This window comes from Colias philodice, chromosome 18 (genome assembly GCF_061535455.1).
Source record: "Colias philodice isolate Cphi_HAF_F1 chromosome 18, ilColPhil1 Martin Lab GWU primary, whole genome shotgun sequence".
Taxonomy (NCBI): domain Eukaryota; kingdom Metazoa; phylum Arthropoda; class Insecta; order Lepidoptera; family Pieridae; genus Colias; species Colias philodice.
Window position 1 is genome coordinate 10,715,001 of NC_143103.1, and position 23,203 is coordinate 10,738,203.

Consider the following 23,203-nt stretch of genomic DNA (forward strand, 5'->3'; position numbering starts at 1 on the left):
TACATATCCATACTAATATTATAAATGCGAAAGTAACTCTGTCTGTCTGTCTGTCTGTTACTCAATCACGCCTTAACTACTGAACCAATTTGCATGAAATTTGGTATAGAGATATTTTGATACCCGAGAAAGGACATAGGATAGGTTTTATCCCGGAAATCCTACGGGAACGGGTTTTTCTTTGAAAACGCGGGTGAAGCCGCGGGCGGAAAGCTAGTTATTTATATGTGCTATTTATCAAAAAGGGTTGATGTCGGTGCACGGGCTTAATACTAAGTGCTTAATGTTCGGCACCAACTTCAAACCTTTTTAATAAATAGCACATCCATACTAATATTATAAATGCGAAAGTAACTCTGTCTGTCTGTCTGTTACTCAATCACGCCTTAACTACTGAACCAATTTGCATGAAATTTGGTATAGAGATATTTTGATACCCGAGAAAGGACATAGGCCACTTTTTATTGCGAAATATGTACCACGGGCGAAGCCGGGGCGGACCGCTAGTTAATTAATAAATGACTTTTCAAACTCAAACTCAAACATTTATTTATTCAATTAGACTACTATTTAGTAGCACTTTCGAATCGTCATTACATTATTACATAAGTATTTTTAACATTTACCACCGATTCGGAAAGCAGTACCTATCTATGGAGAAGAATCGGCAAGAAACTCCATAGTTGCTCTTTTAAAATCATGTCCATATTAATATTTAAAACTTTTTAACTTTAAAACTGATTACTTACTACAATTACTACGATAACGATATTAATTTTTTTTTCTACTACTTTTTCTTCTATCACTATCTACTTACTATGTACCATACCATACCTTAGGCGTAGTGACTCTGGGTTTGGAGCCTCCAATAGCACCAGGCAGGATGGAGCCCGTCTCGTGGTAGCGCGCCAGGATCTTGGACACGCAGCCGTGAGACACGCGCAGCTGTCGGCTGATATCGCACGGCCTGGAAGTAGGTACTGGTTTGAGTCATTTTTCACATTTACTAGCTTTTTTTCCCTTTAAATATATTAAAAATTCCCTTGGGAATGGGATATTTCATGACGATAAAATTTCTTATTAATGCGATATTAGGCTACTGCCTATATTACTAGACAGATAGAAGAAGAAGAAGAATACTTCGTCAGGAAAACGACATATCCAACAACTAAAAACTGTAATAACATTTACCAGCGTACTTGGTCAGCGTATTAGAATGGCTTATAGGATGCTAGTGTCCTAACACATTCCTTATGGTAATATGAATACACAAGCTCACCTGATGCCCAGCTGAGCCAGCTCCACGATGCGCAGGCGCACGGCGTTGGGCAGCGGGCGGCCGTTCACGAACACGCCGCCCAGCTGGTTCACCTCGCCGTACTGCTGGCCCCCCGCGCCCGACATCGGGCTTCCCATTGCGTTTGCATTTGGATCTGTAAAGAAAAAGCATTTTAGTATGGAAATATCAAATAGGCTAATAACTTCGTGAGATGTAACAAAGAACAGACTTTTACTAAAATAAATTTTTTGGACGGTCACATCTTCTATCTCCAGATACTAAGTTATCCTCATTACGCAACAGCCTGTATGTACAAACAGCTGAAGAATCGCGATTATGAGCAGTTCAAGGAGTATTAAACTTTCCGAGCTAGTAAGAATTATTTTTTGTATTAATAAAATGATTAATGAGATGATTACGTTTTAAGAAAAACGAAGCAAGAACTCAAAAATGTACCAATCATACGTTTAAAATCCTTAATCTAACATCCCACTAACACCACAGTGCACTAATTGCATACAATATAGCAGTCTAATTCCGAGTGCAGTATTTACGCGACAATTTGTTAACGTGTGGCCGGTGACAGATGCTGATGTATCGAGCGTCTTCCTTTTGTGTGGTAATTGTGGGCTGGTGCGGAATTTAACACGGAGATGGATTTAATTCCAGATACAGACGTGTTGTCTTTATGTTGTAGTAAGATTTAAATGTAAAATTTAAAGAACCAGTCGATTGCACCCGGGATAACAAATAGCCTATATTACTGGCTTAAAAAATTGCGTTCTAATGATAAATGAATTCATATATTTTGTACTAAACCAATCCAAAAGAACAGTTTTTTCTGCGTAGAAACTGCTTTCCGAATCGGTGGTAAATAGTTAAACTACCATGTTATGACGATTCAAAAGTGCTTCTGGACTAAGTTTATTGAATAAAAAAAGACGGGTTGCACTCCGGGAGTGCCGGCAGAAGTGAAAACTTGATTATTAACGTTGAGCATGTTTGATATTTTGGAATGGTATCCGTCTTACGCTTTTTCGATCAGCTCACGTGTCCTGACGCGAGTTTAAGATTTTATACCCATTACAGAAAAAGTGCTCAACGCCGCTAAAGAAGTTTTCACTTCAAAAATTGAGAGTTTGATAACTCCTTGCCTCTGTCAATTGTATCAGACAAATAATTTGAATAGCTTTAAACCACCTTTAAACAAAATTTGACACCTAAACTCGGCTGATTCATAAAATCTCTTCACTTAAGGTCACTTAAGGGTATGAAAAAATAGTTTACGACCATATTCCCAGACCTGCTGAACATACAAAAATCATAAAACGCGGCCACGCCGTTTTGGAGGAATCTGGTTACAAACACTATAAAACGAAAAGTTTATTTGCGGAGGTAACGAATAAATTAAAATAATATAGAAAAAAAAATTAAAAACAAACGATTTTCAATTCATTTTATCCACTTTATTGAAGCATGTTCTCAAAATTCAAAGTACTTTGCTATGTAGGTACTTGGACCTTGATATAGTGAAATGAAATTCTTAATTATTCCATGTCCCTATATGTTTAAGAAATTGACATACCCAAGGATAAATATTAAAGTTTTATATAATTATTAATAATTTGATTATCTCCAATTATATCGATTGCAAATCTCATAAGTCCGAATTTTATGCAGTCAACCATGATAAATATCATCATAGGTAATTATTTATGTTACAGATAGCCATCCTGCTACGCCCGCCTTGGACCGGAATAAAAATGAAAATATATCTTTAGCCTAGGCACAGAAAATAAAATATATGCCTAGGTAACTAAATAAACCTCCTAAACATATAGTATTCTAATGGTAAACATATTTATTAAATCGGTTGAACAGATTCTGAGTTAATTCGTAACAACACTTGTATTTAAAATAATAATAATAATAGTTAAAAAAAACAAAAAAACACGCTTTTTTAATAATTTTATCAAATTAGTGTATTGTCATCGGTCCTCAATAAATCTACAAAGTTTGAACGAAATCTGGCCGTTTAAAGTGGGTCAAAATCGCGCCCAAAGAAGTCGGTTACTTACAAACAAACAAACATACAGGTGAAGCTAATATAAAGCGTGTAAAAAGGCTTGAATCTTTCACATTCAGAAATACCGCGACAAATGATTCCGCTCTCTAATGCAAATAAAAAAGGCCGCCCTTACACAAAACACTGATCATTAACTAATTGCTACGGATGGCTTGCGCATCGCGTGTCGAAATGTGACAGCTGTCACTGTCATCGTGACAGCTCGCGTCACAATGACAGCCGGATGCAATACAATCCGAACGGGAGGAGAATAATTAGCTTTACAAATCGATTTATCATGTTTAACCTGTGCTTTTGAGCACTTATTTAAAGTGAACAAAGTATACCACGACTACTAAGAAGGTCGTCGTCGTTCGGTCCTTAGATGAGAGAAGTCTTGTATTCTGTAATTTCATTTCAAATTGACCAAATCACGCTTAAATTATATTCTTTATACCAAAAGTATTTATTAAAACGTTTAAATATAGCATTTAAGTCGGTTTACTATACCTATTCATTAACAAATCATCACGTTATGGCTATCTATTTTTTACTCAGCCGGCAAGATGAATGGCCTGCAAACGTCCACATGTGGCCAGAACACACCCACTGACATGGCTGCGGCAATCCGCGCCAATTTGCTGCGAATATGCGTTTTTTTTGTTTGTTGAAAAGAGAACTTTTGTAGTGTTTAAGTATGGTGTTATATTTGTAACTTTTATAAGTTTTGAACATAATTAATTGCATTAGATCGGTAAGAAGGTATCACAAAATGGCAAAGGTATAATTTGATAAAGTTGAATGAACATTAGTAAATCGACATTTATGTGGATAACTTTGTGATAATTTTTTGCGTTTGCCGTATTAACTATGGCCTATAGCCTATAGGTACCTACCATGTACCTACGTACCAATTGGAATCACCATTCTTGTATCTCCATGTACACATTTGATATTTTCTATACCTAGATACATAGACGTCCTCCAACTTAAAATCTATGAATGAACATCAACAAATGCAACTAGTGCATAACTTGCAAATTGTCACAAAGGCCGGAGGACGCACGTGCGGTTCTATGAAGAGCCCCGCCCTCTCAGTGCAAAGGCGCTGACGTCGCGGGAGGCCTAATATTCTATACTTTATTTTATACTAGCTTTCCGCCCGCGGCTTCACCCGCGATTTCAAAGAAAAATGAAATGGCTGCGTTAACGTGCATATGTCTGCGATGACTGAATAATTAGCGTTATATTTCATGTTATTAGGTACCTACCTACCAAGTCACAGATGATGAGATCTTCAACATATTTGCCACCTAGATCTTTTCACAAATGAGCTACTTACAAAATATAAAAATTGTCTAGAAAATAACACGATCCCGTCGGTCATCACTGAAAGCGGCTCGACGGAAGCGGCTCTTTTTTTCTCGAGATAAACGTTTGGTTTTGTCACGATAAAAGTGGTTTATCGCAGATAAAACCAAAACTAAAAGTAATTACACAAAATGCTCTGACAAATATCTTGCAAATGTTTTAATATAATTGTTTATGAAAAAAAAATCATAATAAGTATTACCATGTCAAGTAGAAAACGTAAAAGTGTGAAAATTAGAGCTAACTTGGTGATTTTTTTTATCGAGTCAATTTTAATATTTTATGTTTTTGATTGAACAGAATCGTTGAACATAATATCATCTAGTTTGATACATATTTTATTTTTTAGATTTGGTCTTGAATATTACACGTATCATCTAGGGTAAAAGCCGGATAGTTGCGCCAGTGGGATACTTGCCGCAGTTTCGAATACACTATGTTACGGACATTAGTGGCAATAACACTTTACTATAGTTGTAAGTACCCCTCCCGCAGACCTCAGTGCCACGTCAATCGTTTGTGTAGACGCACGCGTTCCATCTGTGCGAGCGAAATTGTTCCGCGGTGAAACTTCGATAGGCGTTGAAACTATATTGGTAAGTCATTTGTATTGAATATTTTTGTTACTAATTGTGATTTCAATATAGTTTATGTTTCTTTGCGTGCATTAGACTTTAAATTATACTGTTAATTACATTTTATTGCAAAATATTGTTGATTTATTTCGCAAATAAAAAGGGCAAGTATCCGTATCAAAAAGGATAGTCGCCTTAGAAACTTGTGCGGATAGTTGCTCTCGGGGCAACTATCTGCAACTAAAAATTCTTTCACTAGCAAATATTAATATTATTGCGTTTTTATTGGTAATAAGGCATCTCCGTGCCGGTACAATATTCATTTCGCTAATTTTTTATTTAACTTCCAGGAAAATACCCTGTCCTTGATTTTGAAAATGAAAAAAGACTAGTGACTCATATACGCTCATATAAAGCTCGGAGACGCAGGATTTCCTCCTGAAAGAAATACAATTCGTCAGCTAGCTTACCAGTTTGCCGAAAATTTGGGGTTAAAGTATAACGGCTGGGCCACAATGGTTAAAAAGCTTTCTGGAAAGAAATCCCGAAATAGTTTTGAGGCAAGCTGAGGGTTTATCAATTGAAAGAGCGAGGGGTCTCAACAAGAAGACGTTGCAAAATTTTTTGATCTACTTATTACCTACTGTCTTAACTGAGAATGAATTGCTGGTTAAACCAGATGGAATATTTAATATGGATGAAACTGTATTGCATGCGATGTGGAAAGATGAAATCCCTCGCTTCTGATGATTAATGCCAAAGTTGATTGCCATATTCTTCTTCTATCTATATAATAAATATCAGTAATTTTACTAATATGTGATTATAACTAATTTAGAGGCTATTTTTGTTATATTGTTATAGTTTTATAGCAAAAAAATGTATAATGTTGATTAGTTCTTAATTAAAAAGCAAAACAAATAATAAAGACTGATTAAGTGAATTGATATAAATTTGTTTTTATTTAAAAAAAATATTGTGAGGCATCTATCCCCTCACGAGGCAAGTATCCTCTGAAGTATTATTTACGATAGGCAACTATCCGCTAGATTAGGCAACTATCCTTCATTTGAGAGGTCAAATAAAACAGGATTTACTCAAAACCTTTAATAATTATGTTTAATAAAATAGGCTAATATGATGGTTTAAAGACCTATCTTTTGATATACATGTTTCATTATTCTTATTAAGTACATAATTTTTCATAATATAGCTTTTTTGAAAAGTGGCGCAACTATCCGGCTTTTACCCTAATAGAAGATTGGTAATTTTGCTTTATACGCACCCTTAATGGATTTAAGCTGATAGTTTACCTATAATAGATTATTAGATAGCCATCGCGAATGGGTATTCAGAAAAGAAGAATAATAGGTAGATATGTTCAAGATAATAAATAAAAAACCGGCCAAGTGCGAGTCGGACTCGCGCACCGAGGGTTCCGTACAAACCTGCAAGCTTGAAGGTATTATAGACCTGAGTATTTGGTATGAATTTCAATTTAATACCTCTACGCGTTTATGAGGAAATGGGTAGTAAGTTTAAAATTATTAAAAAAAATATATTATGTGATGTAACTAAAAACTTATGGTTTTCGTAATTTTTCCTTTATCTATGCTATAAGACGTTGCTTCGTACCAAATTTCAAGATTCTGAGTTCACGGGAAGCACCCTGTAGGTTTTGATTCCCTTGCAAGTGTCGAAAATTTGCGGCATAAACGGCTGTATCTTTTGATTGCGTTGGCTTAGAAGTTTGATTTTTTCACAGCTTCAAGGGACAGAAGACCTGAGTAATTGATATAAATTTCAGCTTCATACCTCCACGCGTTCCTGAGAAAAAGGGTCTTGACAGACGGACGGAACCCTAAAAATATTCATAAGTATTTAAATATTAACTGAGTAATTGATATCGTTACTCGATTTAAAATGTGACCCAAATAAAAATTAAAATCACAACACGCACATAAAAATATCAATTTATTAACAAAATAAAAGTGTTAATTAAGATTAAATTATCGCTTTTATGTCTTATTATACACAACTGATAAAGGAAACACCATAAACATCAAAAGCATAAACGTTCAAATTAAACATGATATTTTAGTGGCGTTTCAGAATGTTAACGAACCATTGGTGCCTTTGTTCGGGCTCAAAGCGAGCGCGTTTAACGCGACCAGCGATATATTCGGAGTAATATAAAACCTCAGAAGTTGCGATTAATTCAGCGAAAACACTAGTAACTGTCAACGGAGAAACGTCAAAGAGGCGTCGTAAATTAGACGCGGGAAAGATATTTCCCGCCTCGCCACCCTTTTCGCTCTAACGCGCGGGATGCTGTATTGTGCCGTCCCGCTCTCAAACCAATTAGCATTCAAAGAAGCCGATTCAAAAAGATTCGATTTAACATGTAGTGTTGTCTTTGTTTATTGTTAATTTCATTTGTTTTTATTGCTTCCGTTGTTGTATTAATACGATAAGATAAGAGCTAAAGAGCAAATCCGAAAAAAAAAATTAAAGCGTTTTTGTAATGATTTAACTTATACCTATTATGATCTTGTTTAGATGAGATTAACACATAAGATACATAAGATTATATTTAGTGATTCAGAACGCATTTATAAATCTACATGCATTCCCAGTAGGCCAAATTGATATTTTTTTACACCTATAAATTATTTCTCTAACTTGCTTATACCTATAATGATAATTCAAATAAAAGTTAATAAAATACCACACAGCTATGTTGTACACCAGTCACAATACCATAAATACGAACTTCAATTGAAAAAAAAGAAGAGTGTGTGTGCCGAGCACACGTATCAGAAGTGAAACATCTTTGGCAATATTCGAAGATCGGTATCTTTGAATCTTGCCAAAGGTGTTTCACTTCTTTCGAATTCGTTCAAATCGTTGCCTTACTCCATGACGCGGACGTGAACGGTATTGACATGACGCAACCTTGTAATTTTACTCTGAACGCGCCTAAGTAAAGAAGTGTCACTTTAATAACATCGGAATTTACATAAATATGTACCTCTAGGATTCATATTTTTGTTTTGATTAAAAACTTCATAATATCGATAAATCGACCAAAAAATGCGCACCTCACTATGAAAGAGGATAGTGTTGTCGATACAACACCGCATTCGACGCATAAATTATTCGTTTTACACTTTATTAGTTGTATTTAGTTTATCTTTCAGCGAAAATCGCATGTAAAAAATATTTTTCATATTTTTATTTTATTTTCAGGTCGTAAATAATAAAAGTGTGACACTGCTAATATTATTTATTATCTCAAACACAGAAAATTCCTGAACACAAATACTGCATTATATTGACTGATAAAATCATTTTTTTATTGCGTTTTTATTTTAGCTTCAATTTAAAAGTTATTTTTGAAGTATTTCCGCACGTTTTCCGCCTGAAATCAGAAATGGTTACGATTATGAATGAAACAACAATTATCAATTTAAGTATATGTACCTATGCGATTACTTTCAGCCGGGGATCACCTATTGGAGCCTCGTTAAAAATATACCTATAGTAATAATTAAACTCTATCCAACTGTTTTTGAATTTTCACTGCCGGACTGCGGTATGCATGAAAGATCGATTAAACCATCAAATGTTATTAAAATGGCCAAATAACACGTTCCTTCTTATACATATATTATGTGAAATCGATATAATTCATGGTAGCCAAATTTATTTTTCATATTTCAAAATTCTTATTCTTATTCTTTGTGACCCTAGACAAAATGAGTCGAGATTCTGGTTCCATTGTAAATATGTATAGCGGTAAAGCTAATGTAACAACATTCGACAAATTTGCATTAAAATAAATAATATCTAAATAAATATTTCAGGACAATTTTCACACACGGCACGATCTGATCCCATACTAAACTTTCGCTTGTGTTATGGAAACCAGATGGCTAATAAACATACGTATATATAATTTTTAAATAAATACTTATATAGATAATTAACACCCAGACACAGGGCAAACATCTATGTTCATCACACAAATATTTGCCCCGGGTGGGAATCGAACCCACGACCTCTGGCTTAGAAGGCAGGGCCACAAATACAAAATCATTATAAATGTAATATAATGCAACTGCAACTATTTCGTAGTCTACCACAGTTTAGTAAACTGTAATACGTGGAAGGAATTCTATAAAATACGTAAGATAAACCGTACGTTTTCAAATTCAAATTCATTTATTGCTTGAACACGTACCTACATAAAGTGAAGTCCCATGTCCCCTAGTGGGAGTAAGGGGCAGATGCATTATACATCTGTTTCACTGATCGATTTTCTTTAGGGAAAGGTAGGTCTTCTGTGTCCTGCCAGACCGAGACATTTTTTTTTCTTCGTCTCCACCGGTACAGGACCCCTCGGTGTTACGCTCACGCGTCAACCACTGTACCAAGGAGGTGGTCAACACGTACATAAGATGTCCTCTTATTACAAATAGAGTTGCGTAACAGTGTTCGCCATGTCACAGTATTACAATATCTAGGAAATAATAACGTAATACTGTGGCCATGTCAACTGGCATGAAATCATTTTTATTTTCAATTCTCTCCAAGTCCCTTAGTTTTCTATCAAAATATTTTATAAATACATACATTTTAATTAAACTGATCGAAATCGCATAGCCAACGTCCTTGTTAGCGTTATCGACATTTCAGCAGTTCACAGCTTTACGAGCCTGCGACCAATCGGCGCGCTAATCACTTACCATTACCAGATGTTATGCCCACCGATTTCACTTACCTACGTGCCTACATGTAATTACATTCGTGTTGCGTTGTGGTATATTTGGGTTTTGCTATTTTGTTGTATCGGTTTTAAAATGGTTACCAGCCTGCAGTGTTCACTCTTGTCGCAAACAAATGCCCTTAAACTAAAAAAAAATATCATATCGTGTACCTATGCCTTGAATAGTAAATGGTGTCTATCCCCTATCTGTAGATAAGTTTTATTTTATGTGAATCCATCCTAGTTAGTTAATAATTCATCTAATTACATATCACCATCGCAGTTGTAAAGATGGCTTTTATTTTGGCGTGAAGATTAGGCAGACAATGGCTGAAATCCAGTTAGATATTATATCTTTTGTAAATACTCTTAAAATATTGTTAAGTAATTATTTTCTAACAATTACAAGATATCCATTCAAAAGCTTCTGCATAATCTGCATTGTACAAATATCCACGATACCTACCAACATAATATACCTATTGTAGGTACGTTTTTTTTTAACTTACAATTGTCTGAATATTCAATATCTATATGAAATGAACTAGAATGTTACCTATAATTGCAATATCGTTATTAGAACTACTGTTTATACCTACAATTTGCCGTGTACAAAACAAATAATACGAAAGCTATGACATCACGTGGACCACACACGACGTCTCCAACAAGCCGACAAACGAACCGCACGACAAACAGCTACCGTGTCTGAAGGACCACGTAACTAGATACCCAGTACCTGGTCATCGACGGCTGACTAATTGAGATTTTACCTATGTTTACGGTCTCTATCTATCTAGTTAATTGAAGATTGAAACAGAAGCAATTTAGATGGAAAACAGAAGATATCGTAGTACCTTTAAAGGGCATCATAGCTTTATAGAATAGAATTCGTTGAAAAGCTTTCCGTCCGCGGCTTCGCCCTTGTTTTCAAAGAAAAACTCTCATAGTTCCAGTTCCTGTTGGCAAACATGCTCATAATCTCAATCCATACTAATATTATATAAATGCGAAAGTAACTCTGTCTGTCTGTCTGTTACTCAATCACGCCTTAACTACTGGACCAATTAGAATGAAATTTGGTATAGAGATATTTTGATACCCGAGAAAGGACATAGGCTACCTTTTATTGCGAAATATGTAAGTACCACGGGCGAAGCCGGGGCGGACCGCTAGTTCTCGATAAATATTAAAGAAAATGGTAGCTAGATTATTATATTTTAATCTCGTTAGAAATCCGTTGAAAATCTTTGATTTAAGATTATTGAAATTCTTTGCGCTGAAGAGAATAATAAACCGTCTTCCACGTTACATATTAATATAACCTCACCGTATTGTACTAATTATTCCTGTAAATTAGAATCTCCACCTTTGGCCCAAAATATTTAGTCTATATCCTCGCATAAATTAAGATAAATGAATGCGTATGAGAAATGTCTGGGATTCCTGCGCGCGACGTGTGCCGGTGTGTCCCAGCTGGCCCTTAACCCCAATCAGGGACTATTTGTGGCCCGCTAATTATCGATATCGACCTTAGCACGTGCTTCAAGTTGACAGAAAAGTTATTGCAACCCGAATATTCTGTGCCTGAAGTTAACCAATTTGTTGGTTCACGGCAATTTAGTGGAGTTGCAATTTTGATTTGTATAGACTCGCTAAACGAATTCCGACCATCAACGTTATATCGAATATCGATATTTGGAAAACACAAACATTTAGGTACGGGAAATCGGCCAACTGACACAAATGTACGAGTTGTTTTTGTGAGAATTTAACAAAAACCTAACTTCTTAAAAGTCAGTTGACTCCATTATTTTAATGTAAACAAATAGGTAAATGAATAGGTAAATATAAAAGAAGTGTTCATGTGTTTTTTTCTTAAAAAACCATCGGAATTTTTCCGATTTGATAGAAAATTAAATTGGAGAACTTCAGGCGCCGCCCCGCTGTATACCATGTCTAAAGTTCATCACAAAATAGGTACAAATACTAACCCTTCCTAATTCTCCAACTCAACTAAACACACCGAAACACTATAATCCCCTAAAATCACGCACATCGCTATGGACAGAGGTCATTGGGTTACGAGAGGTCGGCGGCCATTTTGTTGACTCACGTTAATGCGTGCGCAAACATTGCGCGGGAGTGCCTCTTGTGCCCTCCGTACCGCAAGGACGATATTCTCTATTGGTAACTAGCTGGAAACCGCGGCTTTGTTCGTGTTATTTTTTATTTAGAAGTCAATTTACTCTATGCTAGGTTTTTTATATTTAATAGGCGGTTACCTTAATTCAGGTAAGTACCTACCTATTTGAGACTTTAAGAAGATCAAAAGATAAACTTTTTTATAAAGCGCCGCCATAAGTGTCCACACATCACTTTCTTGCAAGACAATAAGATGACCAAACATACAATGGGAAATTCTATTCTTAGTTGTTTCTTAGATTTACTCTATTAAAATTAAATTAAAAGCAATGTTAATAATCGAGCTTCATTCAAGCACACGTAAATTAATTAAATAAATCTAAATAAACAAAGATTCCTTGCTCCTATCAAGCCTTTAATCCAGGTGGTTGTGGACGAATTCTACAAACACCTCGCGGCCTCGTCATTGAAGCGGCTGGACGTTGGGGTTTTGGTCGCTAGGAATCCGACATAACCCACGGCCCTTTCCCAGGGGCCAAAGTTAACGTGACCAAGTCTAAAAATCTCCAAATAATTGTCCCAACTAATTGCAAGTAAATGAATGACGCGCAAGAGCGATGCTCCAATATTTGTCGATACTCTTTCGGTAGCGTTTGCTCTGCTCTCCGCCGCCATCTTAAAACAACAACCTGTCCAAATGTTGTGTTTGGTTGGCGTAAAGTTTTTCACTAATGGCTCATTTCATTGTACACGAATGTGCGGTTTAGTAGAGCCACACCACCAATCTAAAAATATTTATGGAAGACGGACGGGATACATTTGGTACTTATAATATTTTTTGTCTTTTTTAATATATTTTATGATGTACCGCACTTCGCAAATGATTAATCCGTTGAAGATATGAACGAATATTGTTTAATTTCCATTTATTTATACATTTTATGTAGATATAAATAGTTAGCATTAAGCATATTTGGTGAAATATTTTTGTAACCACGCGCTCTTGCGACAGAACTTCGTCGCAATGAAGCTTAGATAGGTCATGTATTCTAAAAACAAACATTTTAAGTTAAAACCAATGTAACTCGGTCAAGCCTTTTTCAAGTGCTATACCAGCGCAATAGCATTTTTCCTAAGAAGATCCATATCAGCTACTCTAGGTATTGATTATTATTTATTAGTACATTAAAGACATTGATTAAAAATTTTACCTACAAACAATTTAAGAGAATGATACATTTTGAATTTCAAAACATTTTAGAACAAAATGGAAAAGAAACGATGGTAATTTTTGAAATATGTTCCAACATTAATTATGAAAGAAATGTTAAAGAATAAACAGTGACAGTTGCTAATTTTTTCCATGAAAAAGTACAAATACTTTAATCCCAGCGTAAGATAAATCAAGAAGCCAGACGACAACAAAAACAACACATAAACCGATTTGCAAACTCAAATATTAAAATCGGCGAATGTTATGTGTAACGAAACACTGCCAAGCAAACTTACACAACAATTTCAACCTTATTTCTAGAGCAATACTTGTGAATTTTGTATCCAGGGATCTTTATGGATAAAAATTAATATCGCTCGTCAAACATTGGCTCTTTAAATAAAGCTAATTGACAGGAAATTGTAACTTTAACTGTGTTTGGATTTGTGTTTAGTTCTGGCGCTCGTTTCGGGACAAATCGAGTGTTTACAGATTTGTTGTTACTGTTTGAACTAGTTTAGAGGCTGTAGTTTTGCGTAGACGGTAAAAAAAGGTATGATAAATATGTGGATAAATACAACCCTACCAAAAAGAAATATCAAAGCTTATGCATTTAACTTGAGTTCTGTCAAAAGCACTTTTAAAATGTATAATAACTCGATAGTAAATCTGCAACTTAGGTCATCCATAGCTCGGAAGGCATTCACAGAAAGATGCAAATTTTGCCCTAAATCTTTAAAAAAATTCCTACCGTCTAGACAAATCACTCTAAATCAATCTGAATTCCTTTCTATTTGTATATCCCCTTGTCACGGACGGCACCTTTGGTAGAGTACATAAGGTAGGCCGTTCGGTAGCCCGTGTTCGTGTGTTTGGCTGCCGGGCGCTCTGCAAACAGAGACGGCAAACACGCAGATGTTTGTGGCTTTTAACGATAACTTGGCTTATTTTCCTTTATTATATTGTTTGATTGCAGGCGTTTTCTTTTAGTAACGGGATATTTAAGCTTGTCTTAAGGGGGCGCATAAAGCACTATAACCAATCTTCTATTAGATGATATGTGTAATATGCAAGACCAAATCTAAAAAATAAAATATATATCAAACTAGATGATATGTTCAACGATTCTGTTTAATCAAAAACATAAAATATTAAAATTTACTCGATAAAAAAAAATCACCAAGTTAGCTCTAATTTTCACACTTTTACGTTTTCTACTTGACATGGTAATACTTATTATGATTTTTTTTTCATAAACAATTATATTAAAACATTTGCAAGATATTTGTCAGAGCATTTTGTGTAATTACTTTTAGTTTTGGTTTTATCTGCGATAAACCACTTTTGGCGCTCTTTTTTTCTCGAGATAAACGTTTGATTTTGTAAAAACTTGGTGATTTTTTTTTATCGAGTAAATTTTAATATTTTATATTTTTGATTAAACAGAATCGTTGAATATATAATCTAGTTTGATATATATTTTATTTTTTAGATTTGGTCTTGCATATTACACGTATTATCTAATAGAAGATTGGTTATTTTGCTTTATGCGCCCCCTTAATAAGAAGGTAGGTACCTAGGTACTTCTGTAGGTACATGAACTAAAAGATTAATGGTTATTAATTATACTTGAAGTAGTAAAGTAATTTAGATCAAGAATCAAGATGCATAATAAAAGTACTTAGGTTTAACTAAAAATACTGTTTTTAATCCATTATTCCGCCGTACAAAAATCATGGAGACAAGGGGAAAAAATCTCTACCTGTACTTTCAAATTTTCATCTGCACTCAGTTGGACATAGTGCTGAATCTTATTATTGCACGCCTCATAAGCGAAGCGTTGAGGTGGGTACTACTGTCACTTCGTGCAAAACATCTGATTTTTCAAACTTTATGTATCATACATTGCACTTGTAAGATAATACATACACACACATATTAAGAAAAAACACTATTTTTAACATTCATTTTATGCTCTTATATCGTTCTAGATAGGTCACCTGGTGGTTCAAATGACCCATAACTTTTTCAACATGGGCCTGTACCTAGTCTTATTACTTTTTCTGTTAAAAGTAGATAGTTTTGACCAACGTAACGTCCTTAGTTGCCGTTTTTACCGGCAATGACTTGACTGCATCAACCAAACATCTATAACATTTTTATAATTAAGAAGAGTATTTAAATGTATATTTCACAATATTTACACTCACAATAAAAGCTAGAATTCATTAAAGTCAGTAATTAAGCCGTGGCTCGTGCGCTGACGTCGCACGGATAACCTCCCGATAACTTGCGATAGTATGCGTGTTAGTTATTCTGTATTATTAAAATATTATTTGTACTTTCATTCTTTATATTCCTATGCATTGAAATAAAGTATTTTTACTTTTAATTGTGTTAACTGTTTAGTTGTAGTTAACATTGTCAAATTACAAAAATTTTTCCTAGAGTCCAAGGTAGGTAATTCAATTTTTTTTCGTTATACTATCATCGGCTTAATCAATCTTAAAAGTTCTAATCAAGTTTTATTCTTAAATTGCATAGTACCTACCTATTCATACATTAAACGTTATTTTATATTATGCAACACTAGCTTACCGCCCGCGGCTTTAACTAAAACCTTCCTCTTAAATCACTCTATCTATTAAAAAAAACTGCAACAAAATCCGTTGCGTAGTTTGAAAGATTTAAGCATACAAAGGGACATAGGGACAGAGAAAGTGACTTTGTTTTATACTTACTATGTATACTATGTAGTGAGTAGGACCATTCACGCAAAATGCATTCGCGGCGTTGACGCAATAATTTATCAATCAAATAACTTCATTTTTCCCGCGACTTATTCCGGGATTTTATTTGGTGAAGAGGTACATTTCTTATTTCTGGCTAATCATCATTAATGGGATGCCTACTTATCTATAAATACCTAAATAAATACAATCCGTAAAGTTTAAAGGAACTTAACTTTCGGATTAATAAGCATTTTACGATATAATATCATATTAAGTTTAAATTGATGAATATTACCTAATAGATTACTAGGTACGTACCTACATCAGATGGGTGTATGAGTACCTAGGTACCTAGGCCAGGTAATGAAATGACTCCGACCAAACCTGCTAGTAGGTATGTGCTAAAACTATTTACTGAAACCTCAGGAAAACCCTTTCAAACATTGAACTATACACAAATCAACGAACCAACATCATATTTTAAGTTAAACAATAATCAGTAGGGATGTGACGTTAATATCGATAAAAGGTCAAGTCGATAACCGAGTCGCCGCGGGTCACACCGCGCTCATTGAGTCGCGTGCTAGTCATGCGTTTAATTTGATTACGTTACAATAAATTGGGATTACGAATGTATGTGATGAATGATATTATGTTGACTTATGTGACTTTTATTTATGCGTAAATAAAAGTGATTCCCTTTGTCCAATAAGTTGAAGAGATCATCCATCTCAGTTATTGTAGGTACATCTTCGTTCTCACAGAGTTAAGGGCATTACGCAGATAATGAAAAACTTTACGAATACCTATTACAGTTTCGTTTCAAATGAGTCCCAAATTGTAATATAGCAAAGTTATACTAAGACACTAATTGATAACAGAACTTATGGAGGTAATTTCTTATATAATTTAAGAATATAAGTACCTACAAATAATACTTGAAAGCTGTGTTCACCACAGGGTAAATAAATAGGTTCTAGGTGTATCCTATGTCCTATGACTCCCACCGGTCAGCAACCGAAATAAAACATAAAATTAACGTAACATACAACTGCGCAATTAAAAAGCTGCTGCTGTAGGTACGTCATAATTTACGTTTCCAGATTATTATATCTCTAATCTTCGGTTATTTAATAAATACTATGGAATGTTTATAAACATCAGGCAATTATTTATATAATTATCTTCACGAGAGACGATTAAAATATGACAAATTATTTATACGGTAATTTTTGTGTATATGTACTTATTGTAGATACATGAAATCATTTTTGCAATAGTTTATACAATGCTGCTTGCATTGTATAAACAGAACAAAAGTTCATATTTGGAGTTCCTATTTAGAAGCTAACAAGTTTTAGAACCAAATTGTCCACCATTTACACGATAAATTATTAAAATAAGCTTTTTCTCATAAAATGATTTATTATAACAAACAATCAATTAACAATACGCGTGGGATTTATCGATATTTATTACCTGTTTTAGTTAGAAATCGTGTATAGTGCAGCGCAGTTATCGTGGGTCAGCGGGTTATCGACAGCGATAACTCGCACGTCACTAGCTCCCTCTATTGTTAAGTAGGTATATTTTTGCATAGCGTTATTGATATTAACTTGGTATTGCAATTGCAACCAAATTGTTAGTAAATTGAATTACATGAAAGTAATAAATTTTCTATATCTACCTGTATTTATTTTTGTTGTAAACAAATATAGGTGTAACAATAGATAAATACATAGGTACTAGTAGGTATACATAAATTCATAATCCTACTAATATTATAAACTAGATTTCCAACCGCAGCTTCGCCCGCGGATTCATTGCATTAGATGTGTGTACCTACCTATATGAGATGGATGTTTGTTACTCACGGAAGTATGTACTAGGTACTGAACCGATTAGGTACAATGAATAAGTAGTAGCGCGGGCGAAGCCCCGAGTGGAAATCTAGTTTATGTAGATACTAAATAAATCATTAGTACATTTATTAATATTAATTTTAATATACAGGGTGTCCCACTGTTGGTAGGTATACTAAGCTCACAGGAGTTTATAATTTTGCATAGGTAGGTACGCTGACTACGTAAAAAATATTTATAAAATTCCAGACGAATTTTTTTTTAAATAGATGAATTCTTAAAACTCTATGTGTACCCCCTAAAAAGCAACCCGCCCAGCTTTGATTTTTACCAGCACGTGACCTATCGTTTAAGATGCAAAGACAAAATGCTCACAATAGCGAAGCGGTAGGATTTGCCGGCTGCGCGAAGCTAGAGGAGAAAACATGGATTTTCAGGAAAAATTTTATAGCAAAACTTTTTTGATGTAATTTTGTTGTTCAAGTAGGTATTTTTTACGTGATCAGTGTAGGTATGCAAAACTATACAAGTTCCTTCGTGCCTAGCAAATGGGTGGGCGTGCTCCTGGGCGGGTTGCATGTTAGGGGTGTAGGTACACATAGAGTTTTAAGAATTCAAACATTTGAAAAAAAAAACTGCGTCTGGAATTTTATAAGTATTTTTTACGTAGGTACTGATCAGCGTATGCAAAACTATAACCTCCTTTGAGTTTAGTATACCAACAGTGGGACACCCTGTATACCTACCTAAAGAAATTGGAAATGGAAAATATACGACGCGTAAAAGTACCAGTTTCTGTTTTAGACAGAATAGAGAGTATTCCTGCAGACATTCGATTCGTTACATCAATATCCATACTTCTATAGGTAGGTACTTACCTACTTAAATTTTAAAGCTAAAGGCCGGCCGTTTGTTTCTTTGGAACGCGCTCATTTCAGAGAGCACGGGTCCGATTTGAAAAATTTCACTGTTCGAAAAGTACCTACCTACCTAGTGGATTTATAGAGGAAGGCTATAATATATATCTATAGGTATTAATGTATTATCATCATGCTAAGACTGGAAAAACCCGGGAAAACTGCGAGGTAGGAAATTAGCTAAAGCTGCTAAATTATTTATTATTAGGTAGACAACAGAATTTTAATTCTTTTGTTTTTACAAATAACAAAAATTTTAAACAGAGAGTTCGTTCTTTCTGTGGTGTGCGTTTGTAATTGATTAACTACTTAGGTTACCGAACGTACCTAAGTAGGTAGGTACCTTATATCTACCTACCTATTTAACCGATACGAAAATTTTTTCATCAGTTAACTCCTGAGATGAAATGCTGCGAAGAGTAGGTAAATAACCGATTTCTGTTTGTAAGTATGTACCTATAGGTATTTTATGCGTTTTATAAATTTAAATGCGTAGGTAGGAATGGAATGGAATGGACCATGGACGCATGGTAGGTACCTACCTAATGATTTTTATTTAGGTAGGTACATCGTAGTATACCTTTAGGTAGTTTCTTACCTAGGTAGGTACCTATATAAACTACCTATGAAGCAGGACAAGGGATTTTCACTTTCAAAGCTTCATCATCTGACACGTACTAGGTACCTACTTAATTGTCTAGATAGGAAAACTGTGAAAAGAAAACATAGGTGGTGTGAAAAATGATGATCTTTACATAGGTTGAAGATTCACAATGGCAATGGCACAATAACCTGATGCAGCTATAATGTTAAGATTAGATATAGATAGGTATATTTCCTATTTTAAATCTATAGTCTGTCCACTATAAGAATTGCTTTTTGACAGCTCGACGGGTGATACCAGAAGTGATGTTCAAAAGATTATCGATTGTGATACCATTTCAATTATAAATTCAAAATATTATCATAAATCGAATCAGGTACGTAAATAATAATTACAACGTAAACATACTAATAAGATATGTAATAATAAGACCACATATCTATGCATTGTATGTTAAAACTAAACTAAACTAATATTTTATTATTTATTGGTTTCTATCTTACAATTTGGTTGTCTTTGCGTTTAAATTATATAACATAATAGAAGAGTTTTTATGTATCGGATATATTTTACAGAGTATTTCTATCGATTATTTTAATCTATCGACCCATCATTGAATAATTCTGTGTAGGCATCACTAAGTGGGCGGGACCTGTCCATGAAGTACGATAATTATTTGTATGACATTTTAACATAGACAATACAATCCTACATAGGCGTGAAGCTGTCAAAAAGCAAATAATATAATGGACAGAGTATAATGAGACTGCTTTGAATCTATTGGAATACGTACAATGGAAATCCATCCTGTTCATCACAAATTAAGCTATTTCAAGTTAGTCATCTTTTATGTTTGTTTCTTAAGTTAAAGTTATTTTCTAAAATCTTTTCGTATCAATATAACCAAAGCTTTTCTCCTCTTTACTATGGTGAAAGTCACCAAGGAAAACTCACGTAGAAACCTTTCAAAAGCACTTTTCACAACTCGTGATGAAGAATCGTCTCACCAGTCTCCATAGCGTATCCCGCGGCGGCGGCTGCGGCGTGCAGCGCGCCGTACTCCTTGCCATCCATGCCGCCCAGCATCATGTCACACACACACACCACTCGCGCACCATGCGTCCGTCCCGCGCGGCGAGCGCTGCACGACTGCAGCCGCGTCGCGCTCCCGTGCGCACGCGCACTCGCTCCGCCCACTCCGCCATTGGACGCGGCCGGCCAATCGCAACGCTCCATTTCCCGCGCTTTCCTTTCCGTATCGCCTTCTATTTGAAGCGTGCTGCATTCCTCTATTTTCAGAAAATGATTTGAACTTTAATCCTATTGTCATAGGGCTGGAAATAGTTTTAGGTGGAGTGTGATAGCGTGACTGTTTGTTCGTTTGGTTGGTTGCGGTCGATTGAGGGGAGGGGGACGGTACATAGTGTTATGTGCGGTGTAAGTGAATTGTAATTGATATTTTATGTAAGCTAATAATTATGTTAACACTTTATGGCGGAAAGATAAGGATATCGTTTCATTGTTTTGATATGAAATGCGTTTTTAAATTAAGTTTTTTAAATTGAATTTTGAGGTTCCAATGGATAACGATTGTTTTATGTTAACTCGATTATAAAGTTGTTTCGTGCACACAATACAAATAACACTATCATAATTATCTATTGTATAATTTGTTTTGATAATCAACTCATAGGTAATAAACATGGTCCAGAGTCTCCAGACTTAGGTATAATATGCATGGAGGTAGGTACCTAACCTTTTTTTTATAAGTGGGGAAATCTTGCATAGATAGGTACCCACGGCCTTCGGGGAAGAGGCCGTGGGTTATGTCGGATTTCTACCGACCAAAACCCCACTGTGTTCCGTCAAGCCGCATCAACGACAGGGCCACGGGTAGGTAGGTATACCTAGGTAGAATTCGTCCGTGACCCCATCAGCAGGGATAGGTACCTAGTAAGTTACCTAAGTAAAATTTTATTCATGAAAAATAGTAGGTATTTTCTTTAATAGGTAGGTGCCAGTATGAAAGACATACGCATCCTACCTACCTATACCTAGGTACCATATTCATCCGAATAATATATTGGCTGTATCTACCTTCTTACACTGTAGGTAACACATTAGGTAGAATTTAAATCTAGGATATGAAAATTCAAAATATCCACTCGCACCAAACCCACACACAAAAGCAAATAAAAATCATATTCAACTGAAATTCCTCAATCGTAGATACAATATTTAGCGGCGCTTTGAGCTCAACCGCGATGCGCATCATTTGCGGCTCAGCAATTTGTACGGTGCGCCCGCGGCGGGTTCAAACATAAGTTTTTGTTGTTTGCGCGGTAATTAACAGTATTTTTTACAAGTTTACGCGTATCGCAAGTATTTGTCGTAATTAAGACGTTTTTGCTATACTGTTTTAGTGTCGCGACGTGATGTGACGACATTCAGGAAATTGGCTGGCTGTAGCCTGTAGGAACGGGAAAGGAAATAAAAAACAAAGCAATATGCCTTCAGTTTCATCAAATTCGAAAGCCTTCAGATTCAGTAGATAGATTTAAGTAGGTATAAGTTTCTATAAATATTAAAATTGTTACAACCTTATAGGTATAAAAATTACCTAGGTAGGTATATAGGTAGGTATCTACCTACCTACCTAGGTAAATAATAAATATCTATGTCGAAGTAGGTAGGTACCTACCTACTAGGTGCATAGGATGCTTTCTCTATCTCTACTTACCTAATTCTATATTAGTTACCTCTAAGGTGCCTCAAATAAAGGCTAACCTCTCATAAGTTATAGGTACCTAGATAGTAGGTATAGATAGGTATATTAAAATAAAAAAAAATAATGCGAGTGTTATCAGTTATCATACGCCTGAATTCGTGCACGGGATGTAGGTAGGTACCTACGGTCTACAAATGAGAGGATTGTAATTTTAATAAGTATCTAGATAAGTAGGTAGGTGCCTAGGGACATCAGACTTGAATGAATGCATGTGAATAGGTACCTACCTATCATCATGTACCTTAGTAGGTACATATAACTAGTACCTAATAAATCTAGAAAAATCGCATCACTGGCACACGAATATTTATGAGAATTATCGGTAACAATAAAACCGCTAAGATAACGTCACAATGGAGCAATGGCGGCACAAAGAGACGTTAACCACGCAGCGCGGGAAAATACAATGCGCGCAGCTTTATTGTGTGCGAGACAGGGCTGTGCAAGGGAAGTTTTTATAAAATGTAGGGAAAATATATAAGTCTATAGGTAGGTAAATGTTAACACCTATGAGATAGAAAGATAGGTAGGATATGCACGAAAAAAATATTTTTAGTGAGAAAAAGTCTTCCTGTAGGAAGCTAAGTTCTGTACCTAGGTGCCTGCTAAAGTAGGTATCTACCTATCAGGCTAACAGATAGGACTGATCATCTAAAGTACCTAAATATTTAACCTACAAATAAAATGAATCATAGAAATAGGACGAACAATCTTTTAAATATACATAGGTACCTAGATAGGTATCTTATCTATAAGTAAGTACCCATTTAGGATTATGATACTTTAAATAAATACTTAGGTACCTACGTATAAATAATTATTAAGTATAATGTCCATTTGATTTGGCAGCCCTACCAGCGTATCGATATTTGCATTTCATTCCT

At 35.1% G+C, this 23,203-nt stretch overlaps 1 protein-coding gene across 1 annotated transcript in view; it reads right to left on the reverse strand.

Moving 5' to 3' along the window:
- Positions 1–20,668, reverse strand: part of LOC149480765 (paired box protein Pax-1-like) — a 31,762-nt gene extending 11,094 nt beyond the window's left edge. Inside the window, exons 1-3 of the mRNA XM_089706672.1 lie at positions 20,539–20,668; positions 1,280–1,433; positions 835–967 (exon numbers count right to left, since the gene is read on the reverse strand). Coding sequence (XP_089562798.1) covers positions 835–967; positions 1,280–1,433; positions 20,539–20,620 — 369 coding nt within the window. The 5' untranslated portion in view covers positions 20,621–20,668. The remainder of the gene's footprint in view (positions 1–834; positions 968–1,279; positions 1,434–20,538) is intronic.
- Positions 20,669–23,203: the final 2,535 nt, after the last annotated feature.